Genomic DNA, 19,882 nt, shown 5'->3' with positions numbered 1-19,882 from the left:
CTTAACTTCTTAAAGCATTGTTGGTTAACGGGCTTGTATGTAAGCATTTCACGGTAAGGTCTACACCTGTTGTATTCAGTAGTTTGTGGGGCAAGATACTCACGCCAGAGACACACGACTCCTTCACACTTCTTACCATTATTTTTGTATAGTTGACATTGAGGGTTGCAGAAACATACACAAAGTTAGGTTTGAACCCACAACCTCTTGGTTTTGAGTCAGGGACTTACCATTGGACCACCATCTGCTTCACATGTATTGTCATTCTCTTCGTATAGGAGCTTTTCATCTCCACAAATATCAAAGGTAGCCAGTTCAGTTACTGCACACCAATGTGGACCGCACATGACAGCTTGTACATTATACATACCACATGAATATACGTCCATCATGGAGCACAGCAATGTCTCAGGAGTAACCACGGTAACCCACAAAATTGTTTTGGCAGACCGGCATGTGCAGGCTTTTCACAAACAAAACAGATGGCATGTGTTGTAATGCCAAGCTTGGAATCATCGGGTGGCATGGGTTGGCGAGACGATATCCATGCCAACCAGAGAATACCCATGAAACCACTGGGCAGTGAGTGATAATGTAACAAATGTGTGTGTGTGTGTGTGTGTGTGTGTGTGTGTGTGATTAGCGTTTGATATATAGAATTTGGTGTGTTTGTTGTGTCTGTTCGCACGCTTGCTTGTCTGCAGAGTGAAAAAAGCAGTAGTCCGAGGCATCTGGGTTTGAGTTTCTGAGGCGTTTTATTGGGAAAACATCAGACAGAATGAACCATGGAACACTGCTGGGGATCACAACTCCTCTCCCACTACCTGCAGTCGATATATTCAATTATTCATGTTTCTGGTGAGAGGGCCTTGACGATGAACCGACAGTCTGTCCCGTGAGAAAAGTCCAGGTGTGTTGCCATGGAGACCACCAGGAGGAATGTGATGGGTAGTCGTTGGTGAATGAATAAATAAATACAATGTAGGCTGTTTGAGTTCATGGAGTTACTCTAAGGCAGCGCAGGTACAATACAGTACAGAGCGACCTCCAATATATATACACACACACACACACACAGCTCAGATACACACTCGTTGGTACAGCACATAGTGACCTCTCCGACACAAGCCGGCCGATGACATGGTATCTAACAGCAGAGTAGCCAGCCTAGACTGTCAACAACATTGATTTAAGTGAACACACCTCAACACACACTCACCATCTGGCAACGGATGAGAACACTGAAACTAGCACACAGAGATCTGAGTGTTGAAGTGTGGATTTGAAGGGTGTACATACAACCTCTGAGCAACACAGAGACACAGAAAACCATCCTGTATCTGAAGGTTTAGGAGAGGAGGGAAGATCTGAGCAGAGCAAGCATTTCAAAAACCCTCTATTTGCAAACCTTCTTGATGTGGTCACAAGAGTCTCTCTACAGGTGATCTGACTGTGTTCGTGTGTGGATGCTGTTTTTCAACTTGAATCTGACAGTTGAAGAGGGAGAGAGTGTGTGTGTGGACTGACCAATCAGATGACAGTAAAGTGCTCCAATGAGAGGAATGAAAAGGCACAGATCATTTCAGCACCGATTGACTCTGTCTGTGGTGACCCTATAAAAGGTACTGTCTGTGGTGACCCTATAAAAGGTACTGTCTGTGGTGACCCTATAAAAGGTACTGTCTGTGGTGACTGGAGTGCCCTGTGGTCATGTACTATAGGCTATGTAGGAGGCAACCATAGAATGGATTGGACATAATCATTGAAATTAACAAAATGATCATGGTTCCATTCAACACATGTATGCTGTAGGTCATATCTAAGAAACTGTGTTCTATCTATATGTTATATTTCTATGAGGTTAATGAAAAGTGTGGAAGCTGCTGTGGAGTGTTGCTGGCAGAGGAATACAACAGAACAACATAGAAAACCATAATTAAGACAGGGAAAATTAAAGAGCTCTATTACCATTCCAGGCTTTGGTTTATGTGCAGTTGAGTGGGAGATCTGCTCTAACAACCTTCCAGTGATTTCAACAGTTGGCAATATTTTCAACATTTCTGAAAAGCCTCATGGTCTGAGAGTTGGTACTAAAGGGCTAATTCTTAACAGCAGGAAACATCATGGGGACCCTTTTATGTGTAACACAAAGGAAGTTTCATGGGCATTATGGGGAGGTTTTCAATGTTGCACAGAGACTGATTGAATAAGAATATCTCATAGACAGAAAGATAAACTATTTACCAAAAAAAGCACTGACAGATAACGGCCCCATCCATGCTTATCTCTGGCTAGAAACCCCTGGCCCCGGAGTGGATATGTTTACCTATGTGCAGAGGAGCGTGCACTTCCTGTGCTTCTGCATTTAGCAACACAGTAAATATGTAATTCAGTCCAACAATAGACGTCGTTCTCCAACAACATAAATATACCCGTACACTCGTCAATAAATACTTACAGCACAGGAACACTAAATGGACATGTCAGAATTGGATTCAGGTGGATTTATAGGTAGACTGAGCTAGGAAATAGAATAAGAATGGAGAATATATTTTGGGGGGGAATCAGGTCAGTATTTCCACAGGGATCGTTAGGCTGGGCTTCTGTGGGATTTTAACAGCTCTGTTTGTATAAGAAGCCTGCCCTTTTCCTGTTGTGAGGGTAGAAATCACTGCCACTGTCCAAAAACCCACTTCTGTTTTTATATGGGGCCACTTTGAGAGAGAGGTTGGAGTAAAGAGGAGAGGACTCCATAACTGTTTGTAGAGTTGTGAAGCCTTTGAGTAAAGTGTCTCATTTTGGAGGTTAAATAGGCAGTTAGAGATAAGCTGAGTGTGTGGTGTTTTAAATGTGTTCATACCCAACCATCCCCCTCTCCCTCCGTACCTCACTTACCAACCCTCACTAGAGTACAGCTGCTGAGTAAGAGGCTGCGTGGCATCAGCGTGCGTGTGTGTGTGTGTGTGTGTGTGTGTGTGTGTGTGTGTGTGTGTGTGTGTGTGTGTGTGTGTGTGTGTGTGTGTGTGTGTGTGTGTGTGTGTGTGTGTGTGTGTGAGAAGGGAGAGCTCAGAATGCTCCCATTTTTTCTGTAAGTGGATGGGGTCGGAGATGTAGGCCAAACCAATAGCCTTCCTCTATCAGAGCGCTATGTGAAGGGCCTTGTTCCTCCAAACCAGTTGCTAATTATAACGACACATACATGCAAACACACACAACTGCCACCAATATTTTAGAAGCTATGACAGAATGAGGTGAGCTTGTCATTAGTCACCACGCCTGTCTAAACTAACAGTCAGAGGGACAGATGAATATAGCAGTGATCATTTCTTCTGTGCTGCTGTTACTTCTGCTCAGACCTAGCAATATAAAAATACACCACTTTCCCAATAAACGTCCCTCTCTCTTTGAAGCCTGAATGGAGGAAGAATGACAAAGGGGTGTAAAGAATAAAGAGGACTCCCTCCCTCCCAGCTTGGCTAATTAAGTTGCCTCCTCTCTCTCCCTCCGTCGCCCACTCCTGCACTGTGTATACGACTCTCTGTGATCCCATAGACTACACAGAGTAAGGATTACAGTGCACTTTAACCTGAGGAGGAGGGACACAGACCTGAGTGTCACCGCCAGACTCAAAGGCAGACGGTTCTATTATCGATCATTATCAAGGCAACCACTGCTGTTGTTTCTGATTCTGAGCAGTAGTCTGCACTGTAGATGTACATATGTATGTAGAATACTTTTCTCATGCTAGAGTTTCAATCACAGGATTGTAAATGTTTTGTAAATTATTGGATGTTTCCCGAAAAGTACTGATAAGAGTTAAGTTGACTGTCCCTTTCTGTCATTGGCAGTGTTCCAACCGTTTGGCATCAGACTCAGTTGATTAAGGGGGAGAGAGGGAATAACTCTAAATCCCATGGGATATCCCAGCTCTCACGCACAGAGAAACCAAAGCCATGGACTTAACTTTATTGTATTGTACGCCCTTCGGGAAAAAGGAAGACAATTAAAATGTTATTATTAACAGTGTACCGGAGGCAACTCAGGACAAAAAACATGAAAAACAAAACTCATAAAAACAATTTTATCTTAAAAAAAAAAATTCTACTAAATCGTTCATCTGCCAAGTTTTTTTTTTTATCTTCCTCTCTCTTCCACCACACCCACCCCCCGACAGTAAAAGTAATTTCAATAATATTTTTTATTGCTGCTCGCAGCAATGTTTTCATAAGACAATAAAACCAAGACATAAAAAAAGATAGACTTAATTTACTAATATACATGTTTGGTAGTCGAGGGGGGGAGGGGGTAATGGGCATGGCCCGTGGGCAGGGTTATGGCCCTCCTCCCTGGTTTTGGGGCGTGGTGTGGGCGGGTTTATGAGATCCTGTCCCTTAAACCCTTTCACAGCCACACGGGCCATCTCTTCTTCAGTTCCTCTCTGGGTCAGTGGGAGGCACCTAACACCTATCAATCACTCCTTCTGACCACTTCCTGTGGCTCAAAGCCTCGAGGGTGCTCAGCGTCTTTCTAAAATGGCCGCCTTTTCAGATCCTGCTGTGGGAGTCTGGGGCCTCACCTGGCAAACCTCAGGATCAGGAGTTCTTTTCACCTATGACGATGGCGATCTTGACAGCATAGCTACTACTTTAGAGCAGTTGGCTGTAAATTATAGCTCCACTGTTTACGCCTGATGGTTCTAGAGGTCTTTAGAGCAAAGTCAATAGCCAGCTATAATGAGGAGGGCTTGAGGTGGAGCCAAGAGCCAGTTTACTTATCAAATGTATAATTGGTGGGCGCTCTCAAACACACCCAGGATACAGCACACTGAAGGACATGGATGTGTTTTACAATTTGACGGAGTTTCGTTATTGTTCGTTATAAAATAAGCTCAGCTCCCATGATGCTTTGGGGCCAGGGCACGTGCATGCGACGCCACCCTTTGCTGTGCAGATTCCAAAGCAGCCTAATTGGTCAAGAGTCCCACCTCATGTACATACAGAACACACATCGACCACTCTCCAGGAGTCCTGCTTCTCTCCTCTATGTCCCCTCTTAGAAAACCTCTGACATCAGCTCCAGCCGAACCCTGCATTCTGATGCTATAGGATCTCCACTTCCTCCTTTATCACCTTCAGGACAATGCTGATTGGATAACCAAGAATCTATCACGTCAAATCGGATCCAGCACCTTTCCTCAATCTCTGTCCCTCCCATTCACCTCAGCCCTTCCTGTTCACCCCCCAGAAACAGCGTTGACAGTTTTTGAATAAATCTTTTGCAAAAATATCTATTCTCTTTCTCTCAGTTCTTTTTTTCTTCTCTTAATAAAAGTGGATCGTGCCCAGAGTCCCAGCTGGCTAGTCATGTCCTGGTCCTCTAGTCGTTAGTCCAGTCGCAGATAGCTTGGCGTGGAGTAGTTGAACATGAGGAAGTCCAGTTTATACAGCTGGAAGAGCTGGCCGTGCTGCTGGGAGCTGATGTTGCTGAAGAACTGGGCCGTCATGCTGTCTGTGGTGCGGGTGGACTTGGCGTAGGTCGGGAAGCGCAGCGACTCGCCCACCCCCGCCAGCCGCAGAACGTAGTTGGCGTCTTCCTCCAGGGTTTCGTACTTGCCCACCAGGTCATAGTGGATGTGACAGGGGTGGCACAGCTGGTACACCGTCTGCCAGTGCTCGTTGAGCGGGCCGTCGCGTTGCGTGGCCGGGTCGACAAGATACTCGGCGAACTCCCGGAACTTGACGTCGGCGCCGTTGAGCAGCGCCTCCTGCGTGGCGTCCTTGCGGTAGCGGCGGACGATCTTGGTGCCGAAGCGACGGTGGAAGGAGGAGTTGTACTTGAGGGTGAACTTGTTGCGGTAAGCAGAGACGAGCCTCTCGAAGGGCTCCCGGACGAACAGGAACTTGAGGTAGCTCTTGAGGCGGTGGTTGATCTCAGCGATGCTGTACTGGTTCAGATATTTCAGGTTGGACGGGACGTGGGCCTCGTTGGAAGGGATCTCCATAGGGTCACTGGGATGGAGAGAAATAAAGACCACGAGGAACAGAATAAAAACAACACAAACAATGAAAAGTATCTAAATTGTAGTAATAGGAGTGGTAGTAATAGTAACAGCAGTTATAAACACTGAGTATACAAAACATTGAGAACACCTGATCTTTCTATAACAGAGTTACCAGGTGAATCCAGGTGAAATCTATGATCCATTGTTGATGTCACTTGTTAAACTCTTTGGTCAAGGGGGCAGTATTTTGACGTCTGGATGAAAAGCGTGCCCAAAGTAAACTGCCTGTTACTCAGGCCCAGAAGCTAGGATATGCATATAATTGGTCGATTTGGATAGAAAACACTAAAGTTTATAAAACTGTTAAAATAATGTCTGTGAGTATAACAGAACTGATATGGCAGGTGAAAACCCAAGGAGAAACCATCCAGAATTGTTTTTTTCTCCAATGGCTGTCATGTTTAATATGAAGGGAAAACCTCCCAGATTGCAGTTCCTAGGGCTTCCACTAGATGTCAACAGTCTTTACAAAGAGTTTGGAAAAATGAGCTAGAATTTGTAGTTTTTCTAAGTGGCTCCCATTTTGGCTGTAGTGTTTTCATGCGCATGGATGAGAGCGCGTTCTTTGTTGTTTATCTCTCCGGTAAGCGATGCATGCAGTTGTTCCACTGGATATCATAAGGTGAATGCACCAATTTGTATGTCGCTCTGGATAAGAGCGTCTGCTAAATTACGTAAATGTAAAGACAATAATGATTCTTCGTCTTAAATTGTATTGTTTATTTCCGTATTAGGGTACTTGAGGTTTGATTATAAATGTTGTTTGACTTGTTTGGAGAAGTTTATTGGTAAGTTTTTGGTAAGTTTATTGGATTCATTTTGTATGCATTTTGAAGGAGGGAAACCGGTGGATTATTGAATGAAGCGTGCCAGCTAAACTGAGTTTTTGGGGATATAAAGAAGGACTTTATCGAACAAAAGGACCATTTGTGATGTAGCTGGGACCTTTTGGTGTGCCAACAGAAGAAGATCTTCAAAGGTAAGGCATTTATTTTATCACTATTTCTGACTTTCGTGGCGCACCTGCCTGGTTGAAAAATGTTTTTATTGGTTTTGTGTGCGGGGCGCTGTCCTCAGATAATCGCATGGTGTGCTTTCGCCGTAAAGCCTTTAATTAAATCTGACACAGCGGCTGGATTAATAAGAAGTTAAGCTTTTTTCTGATGTATGACACTTGTATTTTCATGAGTGTTAAATATTACTATTTCTGTAATTTGAATTTCGCGCTCTGCAATTTCACCGGATGTTGTCAAGGTGGGTTGCTAGCGGAACGCCTGCGCCAGAAAGGTTAAAGAAGGATTTCTAAGCCTTGAGACAATTGAGACATGGATTGTGTATGTGTGCCATCCAGAGGGTGAAAGGGCAAGACAAAAGATTTAAGTGCCTTTGAACGGAGTATGGTAGTAGATGCCAGGCACACCGGTTTGTGTCAAGAACTGCAACGCTGCTGGGTTTTTCACGCTCAACAGTTTCCCGTGTGTATCAAGAATGGTCCACCACCCAAAGGACATCCAGTCAACTTGACACAACTGTGGGAAGCATTGGAGTCAACATGGGCCAGCATCCCTGTGGACCACTTTTGACACCTTGTAAAGTCCATGACCCAACAAACTGTTCTGATGGCAAAAGGGCTGGATGCAACTCAATATTAGGAAGGTGTTCTTAATGTTTTGTGACAGCGTAGTCGTATCAGTAGTAGTATTATAAAATAAAACAACATTATCCACTATTCAGCTTTTTACATCTTTAATCGTTTATTTATTGTGTCCCTTTCAGAAAATGTGTCTTGCATTTTATCTCAAATCTTAATAGTAGTTTCCTATGCTACTGACCTGTACTTGCCGCGTCCCGTGAGGACCATCATGACGCGTTTCCAGTTGGTGCAGGCCACCTTGGGGACATAGCAGTAGATGAGCTCATGCTCCTCATCCACCACCAGGTGTTTGAGGTCACCAGGGGTCAGGACCCGGCGCTTGCGGCTGGATGCACTGTGGGCCCGACATGACTCAGCTACACGGTCTCTCCTCCCCTGGTGGAGGATGGCGGCACTGGAAAACTCAGACTGGGAGGAGGGGGGAGAGAGATTAATCTTCTGGAATACAAATGATGATCTATGGGGAGCTGACTAATACAATATGCATAGTTCTCATTTCATACAACAGTAGCTCACTTGACCCCCATATTAACATTTCAGAGTAAAGAGAGAAGGATGGGGGAAGAAGGGAGGGAATAATGGAAAGGGGAGAGGAGGAAGTGAGGGAGGGATGTTCTTGATCTAAAGAACAGGAATATTTTCGTAGAGCTGGTGATTGTTTTTGCTCTGTACCCTGAATGACTCTTTCAGGGAATTCCCTTGTTTCCCCGGGGACTCTAAATCGATCGCTGCACATTCTCAGACACACGCACGTGCACACACAGCACGACAGCCAGTCAGTGCCACAGCTCTATGCCATACCAGAGAGTAGAGAATAGGGCTAGGCCTTTGAGGAGGGTTGCTAAAATAACTCCTGTCTGGGACCACCTCTATGCTCTCAGGACTTAACCAAACTAAAAGCCTTGTGTTAGTACTTGAATCCCTCCATGAACCATTTATCAAGTGACACGTATATACAGTATATGGCATCTGAGTAAACGTGAACAAAAGATGCTTTGCACAACTAAATATAACTGTGTGACAGGTTCTGCCAGTTAAGATCAATTAGCCATTGAAGAGATCATGTCTATAGCACAGCGATGGGAAATATGATCAAACAAAAAGCTCAAAAGAGCAGACGCGGTGGGGTTATCATGTCACAGTCCATTACCCTTTAAGTAACACCCATTCCCTTTAAGAGGTCATCAGAGACTGATGGTCATGGGTGATAGAAACATCAACTCTGAGATATTACTACTACTGCTGTTATGGTCCCACGGGTTAAGTCTATTGTGCATCTAGAAATTGCATCAAAATCCCTACATAGTGCATTACTTTTGACCAGGCCCTGGGCCCCAAAGTAGTGCACTATAGGAAATAGGGTGCTATTTCAGACAAACCCTTTGTCTCTGAGTTCCTGTCCTAAACACAGGTATGGACAGGTACTGTACTGTGTGTTTACATTCTATAGTAGAGTAGTTGGAAGGCTGTGGTGGAGTTCCTTCGTATTCAGGAACCTTGGATGAAGACTGAGCTACAGCCATACACAGCAGAGAGACAGGACTGAGCTACAGCCATACACAGCAGAGAGACAGGACTGAGCTATAGTTATACAAAGCAGAGAGACAGGACTGAGCTATAGTTATACACAGCAGAGAGACAGGACTGAGCTATAGTTATACACAGCAGAGAGACAGGACTGAGCTACAGCCATACGCAGCAGAGAGACAGGACTGAGCTACAGCCATACAGAGCAGAGAGACAGGACTGAGCTATAGTTATACACAGCAGAGAGACAGGACTGAGCTATAGTTATACACAGCAGAGAGACAGGACTGAGCTATAGTTATACACAGCAGAGAGACAGGACTGAGCTATAGTTATACACAGCAGAGAGACAGGACTGAGCTATAGTTATACACAGTAGAGAGACAGGACTGAGCTACAGCCGTACACAGCAGAGAGACAGGACTGAGCTACAGCCGTACACAGCAGAGAGACAGGACTGAGCTATAGTTATACACAGCAGAGAGACAGGACTGAGCTATAGTTATACACAGCAGAGAGACAGGACTGAGCTATAGTTATACACAGCAGAGAGACAGGACTGAGCTATAGTTATACACAGCAGAGAGACAGGACTGAGCTATAGTTATACACAGTAGAGAGACAGGACTGAGCTACAGCCGTACACAGCAGAGAGACAGGACTGAGCTACAGCCGTACACAGCAGAGAGACAGGACTGAGCTACAGCCGTACACAGCAGAGAGACAGGACTGAGCTATAGTTATACACAGCAGAGAGACAGGACTGAGCTACAGCCGTACACAGCAGAGAGACAGGACTGAGCTACAGCCGTACACAGCAGAGAGAAAGGACTGAGCTACAGCCGTTCACAGCAGAGAGACAGGACTGAGCTACAGCCGTACACAGCAGAGAGACAGGACTGAGCTACAGCCATACACAGCAGAGAGACAGGACTGAGCTAGTTTAACAAGGCATGTTAATTTCCCTCTGTCTTTCTACTGTATCTGTCTCCATGTCATCTCTCTCCTCTCTCTCTACCATCTCCCTCTATCTGTTTCCATGTCATCTCTCTCCTCTCTCTATCTGTCTCCATGTCATCTCTCTCCTCTCTCTCTACCATCTCCCTCTCTATCTGTTTCCATGTCATCTTTCTCCTCTCTCTATCTGTCTCCATGTCATCTCTCTCTACCATCTCCCTCTCTATCTGTCTCCATGTCATCTCTCTCTACCATCTCCCTCTCTATCTGTCTCCATGTCATCTCTCTCCTCTCTCTCTACCATCTCCCTCTCTATTTTTCTCCATGTCATCTCTCTCCTCTCTCTCTACCATCTCCCTCTCTATCTGTCTCCATGTCATCTCTCTCCTCTCTCTCTACCATCTCCCTCTCTATCTGTCTCCATGTCATCTCTCTCCTCTCTCTCTACCATCTCCCTCTCTCTGTTTCCATGTCATCTCTCTCCTCTCTCTCTACCATCTCCCTCTCTATCTGTCTCCATGTCATCTCTCTCCTCTATCTCTACCATCTCCCTCTCTATCTGTCTCCATGTCATCTCTCTCCTCTCTCTATCTGTCTCCATGTCATCTCTCTCCTCTCTCTCTACCATCTCCCTCTCTATCTGTTTCCATGTCATCTCTCTCCTCTCTCTATCTGTCTCCATGTCATCTCTCTCTACCATCTCCCTCTCTATCTGTCTCCATGTCATCTCTCTCCTCTCTCTCTACCATCTCCCTCTATCTGTCTCCATGTCATCTCTCTCCTCTCTCTCTACCATCTCCCTCTCTATCTGTCTCCATGTCATCTTTCTCCTCTCTCTCTACCATCTCCCTCTATATCTGTCTCCATGTCATCTCTCTCCTCTCTCTCTACCATCTCCCTCTCTATCTGTCTCCATGTCATCTCTCTCTACCATCTCCCTCTCTATCTGTCTCCATGTCATCTCTCTCCTCTCTCTATACCATCTCCCTCTCTATCGCCATGTCATCTCTCTCTACCATCTCCCTCTCTCTCTGTCTCCATGTCATCTTTCTCCTCTCTCTCTACCATCTCCCTCTATATCTGTCTCCATGTCATATCTCTCTACCATCTCCCTCTCTATCTGTCTCCATGTCATCTCTCTCCTCTCTTTCTACCATCTCCCTCTCTATCTGTCTCCATGTCATCTCTCTCCTCTCTCTCTACCATCTCCCTCAATCTGTCTCCATGTCATCTCTCTCTTCTCTTTCTACCATCTCCCTCTCTATCTGTCTCCATGTCATCTCTCTCCTCTCTCTATCTGTCTCCATGTCATCTCTCTCTACCATCTCCCTCTATATCTGTCTCCATGTCATATCTCTCTACCATCTCCCTCTCTATCTGTCTCCATGTCATCTCTCTCCTCTCTCTCTACCATCTCCCTCTTTATCTGTCTCCATGTCATCTCTCTCCTCTCTCTCTACCATCTCCCTCTCTATCTGTCTCCATGCCATATCTCTCTACCATCTCCCTCTCTCTGTCTCCATGTCATCTCTCTCTTCTCTCTCTACCATCTCCCTCTCTATCTGTCTCCATGTCATCTCTCTCCTCTCTCTCTACCCTCTCCCTCTCTATCTGTCTCCATGTCATCTCTCTCTTCTCTTTCTACCATCTCCCTCTCTATCTGTCTCCATGTCATATCTCTCTACCATCTCCCTCTCTATCTGTCTCCATGTCATCTCTCTCCTCTCTCTCTACCATCTCCCTCTCTATCTGTCTCCATGTCATCTCTCTCCTCTCTCTCTACCATCTCCCTCTCTATCTGTCTCTATGTCATCTCTCTCTTCTCTCTCTACCATCTCCCTCTCTATCTGTCTCCATGTCATCTCTCTCCTCTCTCTCTACCATCTCCCTCTATCTGTCTCCATGTCATCTCTCTCTACCATCTCCCTCTCTATCTGTCTCCATGTCATCTCTCCTCTCTCTCTACCATCTCCCTCTTTATGTCTCCATGTCATCTCTCTCCTCTCTTTCTACCATCTCCCTCTCTATACCATCTCCCTCTCTATCTGTCTCCATGTCATCTCTCCTCTCTCTCTACCATCTCCCTCTCTATCTGTCTCCATGTCATCTCTCTCTTCTCTTTCTACCATCTCCCTCTCTATCTGTCTCCATGTCATCTCTCCTCTCTCTCTACCATCTCCCTCTTTATCTGTCTCCATGTCATCTCTCCTCTCTCTCTACCATCTCCCTCTCTATCTGTCTCCATGCCATATCTCTCTACCATCTCCCTCTCTCTGTCTCCATGTCATCTCTCTCTTCTCTCTCTACCATCTCCCTCTCTATCTGTCTCCATGTCATCTCTCTCCTCTCTCTCTACCATCTCCCTCTATCTGTCTCCATGTCATCTCTCTCTACCATCTCCCTCTCTATCTGTCTCCATGTCATCTCTCCTCTCTCTCTACCATCTCCCTCTCTATCTGTCTCCATGTCATCTCTCTCTTCTCTTTCTACCATCTCCCTCTCTATCTGTCTCCATGTCATCTCTCCTCTCTCTCTACCATCTCCCTCTTTATCTGTCTCCATGTCATCTCTCCTCTCTCTCTACCATCTCCCTCTCTATCTGTCTCCATGCCATATCTCTCTACCATCTCCCTCTCTCTGTCTCCATGTCATCTCTCTCTTCTCTCTCTACCATCTCCCTCTCTATCTGTCTCCATGTCATCTCTCTCTACCATCTCCCTCTCTATCTGTCTCCATGTCATCTCTCTCTACCATCTCCCTCTCTATCTGTCTCCATGTCATCTCTCTCCTCTCTCTCTACCATCTCCCTCTCTATTTTTCGACATGTCATCTCTCCTCTCTCTCTACCATCTCCCTCTTTATCTGTCTCCATGTCATCTCTCCTATCTCCCTCTCTATCTGTCTCCATGTCATCTCTCTCCTCTCTCTCTACCATCTCCCTCTCTATCTGTCTCCATGTCATCTCTCTCTTCTCTTTCTACCATCTCCCTCTCTATCTGTCTCCATGTCATATCTCTCTACCATCTCCCTCTCTATCTGTCTCCATGTCATCTCTCTCCTCTCTCTCTACCATCTCCCTCTCTATCTGTCTCTATGTCATCTCTCTCTTCTCTCTCTACCATCTCCCTCTCTATCTGTCTCCATGTCATGTCTCTCCTCTCTCTACCATCTCCCTCTATCTGTCTCCATGTCATCTCTCTCTACCATCTCCCTCTCTATCTGTCTCCATGTCATCTCTCCTCTCTCTCTACCATCTCCCTCTTTATCTGTCTCCATGTCATCTCTCTCCTCTCTTTCTACCATCTCCCTCTCTATACCATCTCCCTCTCTATCTGTCTCCATGTCATCTCTCCTCTCTCTCTACCATCTCCCTCTCTATCTGTCTCCAGGTCATATCTCTCTACCATCTCCCTCTCTATCTGTCTCCATGTCATCTCTCTCTTCTCTTTCTACCATCTCCCTCTCTATCTGTCTCCATGTCATCTCTCCTCTCTCTCTACCATCTCCCTCTTTATCTGTCTCCATGTCATCTCTCTCCTCTCTTTCTACCATCTCCCTCTCTATCTGTCTCCATGTCATCTCTCCTCTCTCTCTACCATCTCCCTCTCTATCTGTCTCCATGCCATATCTCTCTACCATCTCCCTCTCTCTGTCTCCATGTCATCTCTCTCTTCTCTTTCTACCATCTCCCTCTCTATCTGTCTCCATGTCATCTCTCTCCTCTCTCTCTACCATCTCCCTCTCTATCTGTCTCCATGTCATCGCTCTCTACCATCTCCCTCTCTATCTGTCTCCATGTCATCTCTCTCTACCATCTCCCTCTCTATCTGTCTCCATGTCATCTCTCTCCTCTCTCTCTACCATCTCCCTCTCTATTTTTCGACATGTCAACTTCACTTCTCCGCAAATTAGTTTGAGAGGCCCGAGAGACTGACTCAACAAACAAGTGATGCTTGATAATGAATGAGTCAGAGGGAAAAAAGTGACACCCTCCTCCTCCTCATCATCATCTTCCCCCCCCCCCTCTTTTTCTTTGTCTTATCTCCATTGTCATGCCACATCAAATTAAAGCTGACTGGGAGGGAGAGACACTGTGAATACCAGCACTTAGTTAAGTGGAATTTTCACTTTTGCTCCTCGCAGGGCTATAAAGGCCCTAGATCACACTGAGCACAACTTCATGGAGCGAAAGAACATCTCTCCATCTCTCTCGGTGGAGTACAAGCACTATAATTAACAGGGTGACAGAGGAGAGAGAGAGAGAATCTTGGCATGTCTCCCCCTGCCCGTTGGATAGTTATCTTCCTGTCGTTTTATCTCTTCTCCTATCTGAGGAGCGAGGGAAGCTCTTATGTGGTGTTAATGATGGGAGGAGGCGGAGATGGAGAGATAGAAAAGGATATCAGAGATGTGTCTCTCCATAGAGACAGCCTACAGTGATGGATGTCAGAGCTCACAGGCCCTAAGTGATTCTGCCATGCTGTTCCTATGGGAGAACAGACACGATCCAAGTCTGTCTCTGAGCCTCAACCTACAGCAACCTACTGTAGAGTAACAGTGCAGACATTCAGTCTGCATACCGGTAAGTACATGAGCACAGCGCTCCTCTGTGTTAGAAAGAGTCCTCCTAGCTATCTGGATGAGCCATCGCTCTTTGACGGTCTCTCCCTCTCTGTAGTCAAGTGGTTTCTCAAACCCTTGTATCAGATCAGCACTCCTCTGTACCTACAATAAAGTCCTCGTCGATTGAGATTCTGTGTGTGTGTGATGTCTGTAGTCTCCAACGGCATCTCTTGTTCCATTCCCTCAGGGTGCGCTGTCAATCAAAAACGGCAGCCCGTCTGATAGTTGTCAGAGTAGTACAACTGACACACAACCCTCGAACCACATTAGTGTGTCCGTGTGTGCGTGTGTACTGCGTGTGTATGCAGCAACATTTCCAGTTTGCTAAAATCAGTATGTCCCTCCCTGACTCCATAAGTCCATTTATTCCCAGATATATGAATATGCTAATATCAAGTCAAGCCTGTCACATTTCCACACATCAAACTAGCCTTCGGTGATGAGCCAAGAGACTGTGTTTTTGTATTCACAAAAGCGTTCTCTCCTGTAAAAACTGCACTTTTGTGAGTGAAATGTGTGAGTAATAAGGAGCTATTAATATCTGCGTTTCCATGTTTCATTTCATAATTGACTTAACAGTCTTACTGAGGTTTGTTATGATGTTGAAATATGCGATTGCTCCTCTTCTGCACGGCGCAGCTATAATAAATAGCCCATTGCAGATCTGCTGATGGTCGCAAACACTAACGACTAACTCTTTATAGGCACAGGTGACGTACTAGAGGAGAGGGGAGGAGGGGAAGGAGAGACTAAAGGCTGGCGGCCCACATGAATACAGTACAACTTGATTCACTCTGTTTTAGAGCAAATGTATATGTGCTATAGAGGATATGTGCTATAGAGTGGGAGAGAGAGCTTGAGATGGAGGGAGGGAGAGAGAGAGAAGACTAAGAGAAAGAGAGACAGGGACAGAGAGTGATAAAAATATTTTTAAAACAAGTGTAAAGGAAGCTATAAGATGTGCATCATTAACCCTGGTGAGTGGACTCTCCTGAGGAGGCAGCAGGGAGAGGAGAGCCAGAGGGCAGAAGGACCAACCTCCTCCTCTCTGGACTGGACTACTGTAATAAACCTGTACTACAGTAATGACAGGGACAGGAGACAGACAGGTAGAGGGGAGGGAAGGAAAGAGGGAGAAGGACAGACAGGAAAAGGAGAAAGGGCAGACAGCCATAATTGTGGGAGGGACATCATCTGCATTCCAGTCTGAAATGGACAGAAACATCCAGCTGTAAATCCCGCTCCTGAACCTACTGTATACATCTGATGAAACTCTGAAATGGCTCCAACTTTGCAATTGTTTTACCTCTTCCATGTGTGTGTTTCCATGTAGAGCCCCATACCAAAACAGGCTCAATGTACTTCATGTACTTCAGACCACGGGTACTTCCACCCACCCACGCCTTATTCTCTACTCTATATGTCACAACAATTACATTCAACAAACTTCTCCCTGAGGCATACATATATATTACTGTATGTACACACCTTGCCAGTGTCTACATACAACAAAAACACCATTCTGTACTAACTGTCATTTTTATTCAGACATTTGCAACAACACAAATAAATAATCATAACATTTAATACTATATAAATATAAAACATATATACAAAGATGTAAGATGAAAAAGAAGTAACAAATGTGTTGATTTGGCACTGGAGCATCAATACATTACCCATCCCCCAACACTGTCAACCAAGAGTCAAGACTACATTACCCATCCCCCAACACTGTCAACCAAGAGTCAAGACTACATTACCCATCCCCCAACACTGTCAACCAAGAGTCAAGACTACATTACCCATCCCCCAACACTGTCAACCAAGAGTCAAGACTACATTACCCATCCCCCAACACTGTCAACCAAGAGTCAAGACTACATTACCCATCCCCCAACACTGTCAACCAAGAGTCAAGACTAAACCAATTCACCTTGGTGCTGTGCAGACTGGTTTTATATTATTCTTAACCATTTCGAACAAACCAGAAAGAAATGCAACAATATGTCTGTGAAACTATATTCACAGTATTATGAATGAATTGTGGTTTATTTGGTAGCGTTTCGTAGTGTGACTGATTTTACTAATTGCATTAGTACTGTACAAAGTTAGAGGTGCGCTATAGATAGATTCCCCCGCTCACCCTACCTCAGGCTTCCAGTGAGGAGACCTGAGGTCAACCTACCCCCGTCCCCCTACCTCTGGCTTCCAGTGGGGAGACCTGAGGTCAACCTACCCCCGCTCCTCCTACCTCGGGCTTCCAGTGGGGAGACCTGAGGTCAACCTACCCCCGCTCCTCCTACCTCGGGCTTCCAGTGGGGAGACCTGAGGTCAACCTACCCCCGCTCCTCCTACCTCGGGATTCCAGTGGGGAGACCTGAGGTCAACCTACCCCTGCCCCCCTCCCCATCTCGTACCTCTGAGTGGGAGACCTTCCCAGTCAATAGCCTGCCTAGCTCACGAACTAGAAACAGGGCGCCCACTCCGACAAGGTTAATTGACCCATAGTCCCACACGGTGACATGATATCACTGACGTGACGTGCAAATGAGCGATAGAAAACCGATCGCTCAAAATGTCATCATTCCAATTTTATTTTGTGCGGGCGCCCCAGGCCGCCCCCGGCAAGATGCCGCCCTGCCTGTACCTAAATCCGCCACTGCACCTTACAATACCCTCCATTTCAATCAGCTACAGTATACAACACCAAAACAAAGATACACAGTAAGCTCTTGGCATCCTATACATTAGCCTACAGAAAACACACAGGAGAACATATATAGTACCCCTGCCGTTCACCTCTCTCATAACGATAGACTTCCATTACACACACCCAACCCTTGCCCTTACAGGCCCTAGTCCATTACAAGAGAGAGAAGTTTGTTACATAACAGACAGGATCATGTTATTGACCAGGACCTGGCTGAGTCACGTCTGGATGGAAGTATAGGTCTACTGAATGGGTCAATACATCACTGAATGAGCTGATTGACATCAAACTCCTTCAGTCAGAGAGAGAGTGAGTGAGTGAGTGAGTGAGTGAGTGAGTGAGTGAGTGAGTGAGTGAGTGAGTGAGTGAGTGAGTGAGTGCGTGAGTGAGTGTGAGTGTGTGTGTGTGTTTTCACCTATTCTCTCCTAATCCACAGCTAAGAAGCCCCTTGAGACTATTACATTTAATCTCACACAATAATACAACAATCTGATTTTGCGACATTGCCAAGGGTGAAAAGAGCAGAAAATAGAAAACTATTTATTTTCCCACCCAGCCGAGGAACTGCACAGCTGGCAAAGGCATTGTCTGAATTCCATTTTCAATTTTCTCATGCTCTTCTCCTAAATTGCATTTGAAAGCAACTAAAGCAACTGGGATAAACACGTCAGCATGCTACAAGCTGTACATTTCCCTGTGTGTGTGTGTGTGTGTGTGTGTGTGTGTGTGTGTGTGTGTGTGTGTGTGTGTGTTGCTCTCCAGCGATGTAGTGCGGAGGAGCGACGCTCCCTCACTCTTTTCAATTTGGCAATACACAGAGCGGGTAAAACTTCTTCTGAAAAATGGATTCTGATCAATTGTAAATCAATTATATTTCATTACGACTAAAATGTCATGAAAAATAAGACAATGACAAACCAAATAAAGATTTATTTCATGTCTTCTCTGTGAGATTTTGATCATTAGGACGCTTAGCTGAAGCTGAAAAGTCATAAAAGAAAATGTCATGCGCCAAAACTCAGAGCGCACCACTAGGCAGGATATATGCTTTAATTGAAACAAGAAAGGCTAAGTGTGTTAACACCATCTGTTCTAATTCACTCACAAAACAGTCATTCATGAAGATCTACTTCATATTCCCATGAAACTCATTGAGATCCATCAAACGGCTGACTTGGAGATGCAGTTTGGACGTTTCACCGGTTAAACGTGAAGAATTATCATTCATGACTGACAATGATGGTGGCTTATTTTGACTTTAGGTAGCCTATTCCTAATTATATGTTTGAGGGTGTTAAAAATTTAACATTTTCTTGAGGAAATATGAGTGGGCATATTTTGCAATTGGATGATGCATTTTATCCATCTTCTATACTGACAAGCTAATCAATTGTCTACATCTGTCGGTACAAACTTTGAGGAAATGATGACGTCATTTACAAACAACTGCTCCCGCACCACTGCTCCCGTACCACTGTCTTCAACCATAGACCTGCATCTCAAGAGTGTCTCAAGGCAGATGTAATTTACATCCTGTGAGTAACGGCAGTCATTTTGTGCCCGTGCCCCAGAATAGAAGCACTGCAGTTGGCAGGGTAACTGCTTTGCTGTCTGACACACTCACTCTCTCACTGCATTTATTATCCGTCTCTGTAGTCCATTTGGGCTCAAAACAATGTCCACCACACAGACTAAATATAGGCTAGTAGAGGTCTGGGTGCTCAGACCAGTGCTGCTGCTACCGTCAATACACAGGCTTACAGACACACACGACAACACACAGTTATGATGAAATACAATAGCAAGAGAACAGAACCTCTGTTTCACTGAATGACACCACCACAACCCAATCAGAGCAACTTCCTGAATTCCCATCTCTGGATCTGTCCCTCCCTCCCTCTCTATCTGTTCCACTAGCCTGTTTCCACGGTGATTAAGATTCATTTGCAGGATTCCCAGGAAGGAATAATCCCTCACACGCTGTGTAACACAGAGGTGCTCCTGACAGGAACATAGGGAGAAAATGGAATCCAGTGTCTTTTTAAACTAACATGGGGCCTCATGCAAGACGAGGCCAAGAACAATCAGAGCGGGGCCAATAGTGTGAGACAGACAGACGGACGGACGGACGGACGGACGGACAGACAGACGTAAAAGAAACACCTGAAAATAGATCCGCTACATCAGGGTTCCCCAACTGGCAGAAATTGACCCGCGGGTGGTTTTATTTGCACCCCCAAATTTTCGGAACAAAAAATGTATATACTATATACAGAGCCCTCTGTAACTATTGGGACAGTGAAGCATTTCTTCTTATTTTGTCTCTATACTACAAAAGTTTGTATTT

General features: G+C 45.3%; 1 protein-coding gene across 2 annotated transcripts in view; it reads right to left on the bottom strand.

Annotated features, from left to right (window-relative positions):
• Positions 1 to 736: 736 nt before the first annotated feature.
• The window catches only part of LOC115180019 (carbohydrate sulfotransferase 11), a 124,111-nt gene continuing 104,965 nt past the window's right edge, over positions 737 to 19,882 (bottom strand). For both annotated transcript variants that reach the window (XM_029741884.1, XM_029741883.1), the window contains exons 3-4: positions 7,894 to 8,123; positions 737 to 6,008 (exon numbers count right to left, since the gene is read on the bottom strand). In XM_029741884.1, the coding sequence (XP_029597744.1) occupies positions 5,384 to 6,008; positions 7,894 to 8,123 (855 nt within the window). In that variant the 3' untranslated portion in view covers positions 737 to 5,383. The remainder of the gene's footprint in view (positions 6,009 to 7,893; positions 8,124 to 19,882) is intronic.

Source organism: Salmo trutta, chromosome 40, assembly GCF_901001165.1.
Source record: "Salmo trutta chromosome 40, fSalTru1.1, whole genome shotgun sequence".
Taxonomy (NCBI): domain Eukaryota; kingdom Metazoa; phylum Chordata; class Actinopteri; order Salmoniformes; family Salmonidae; genus Salmo; species Salmo trutta.
Note: the sequence above shows the minus strand (reverse complement) of the source record. Positions and strands in the feature narration are given on the sequence as shown.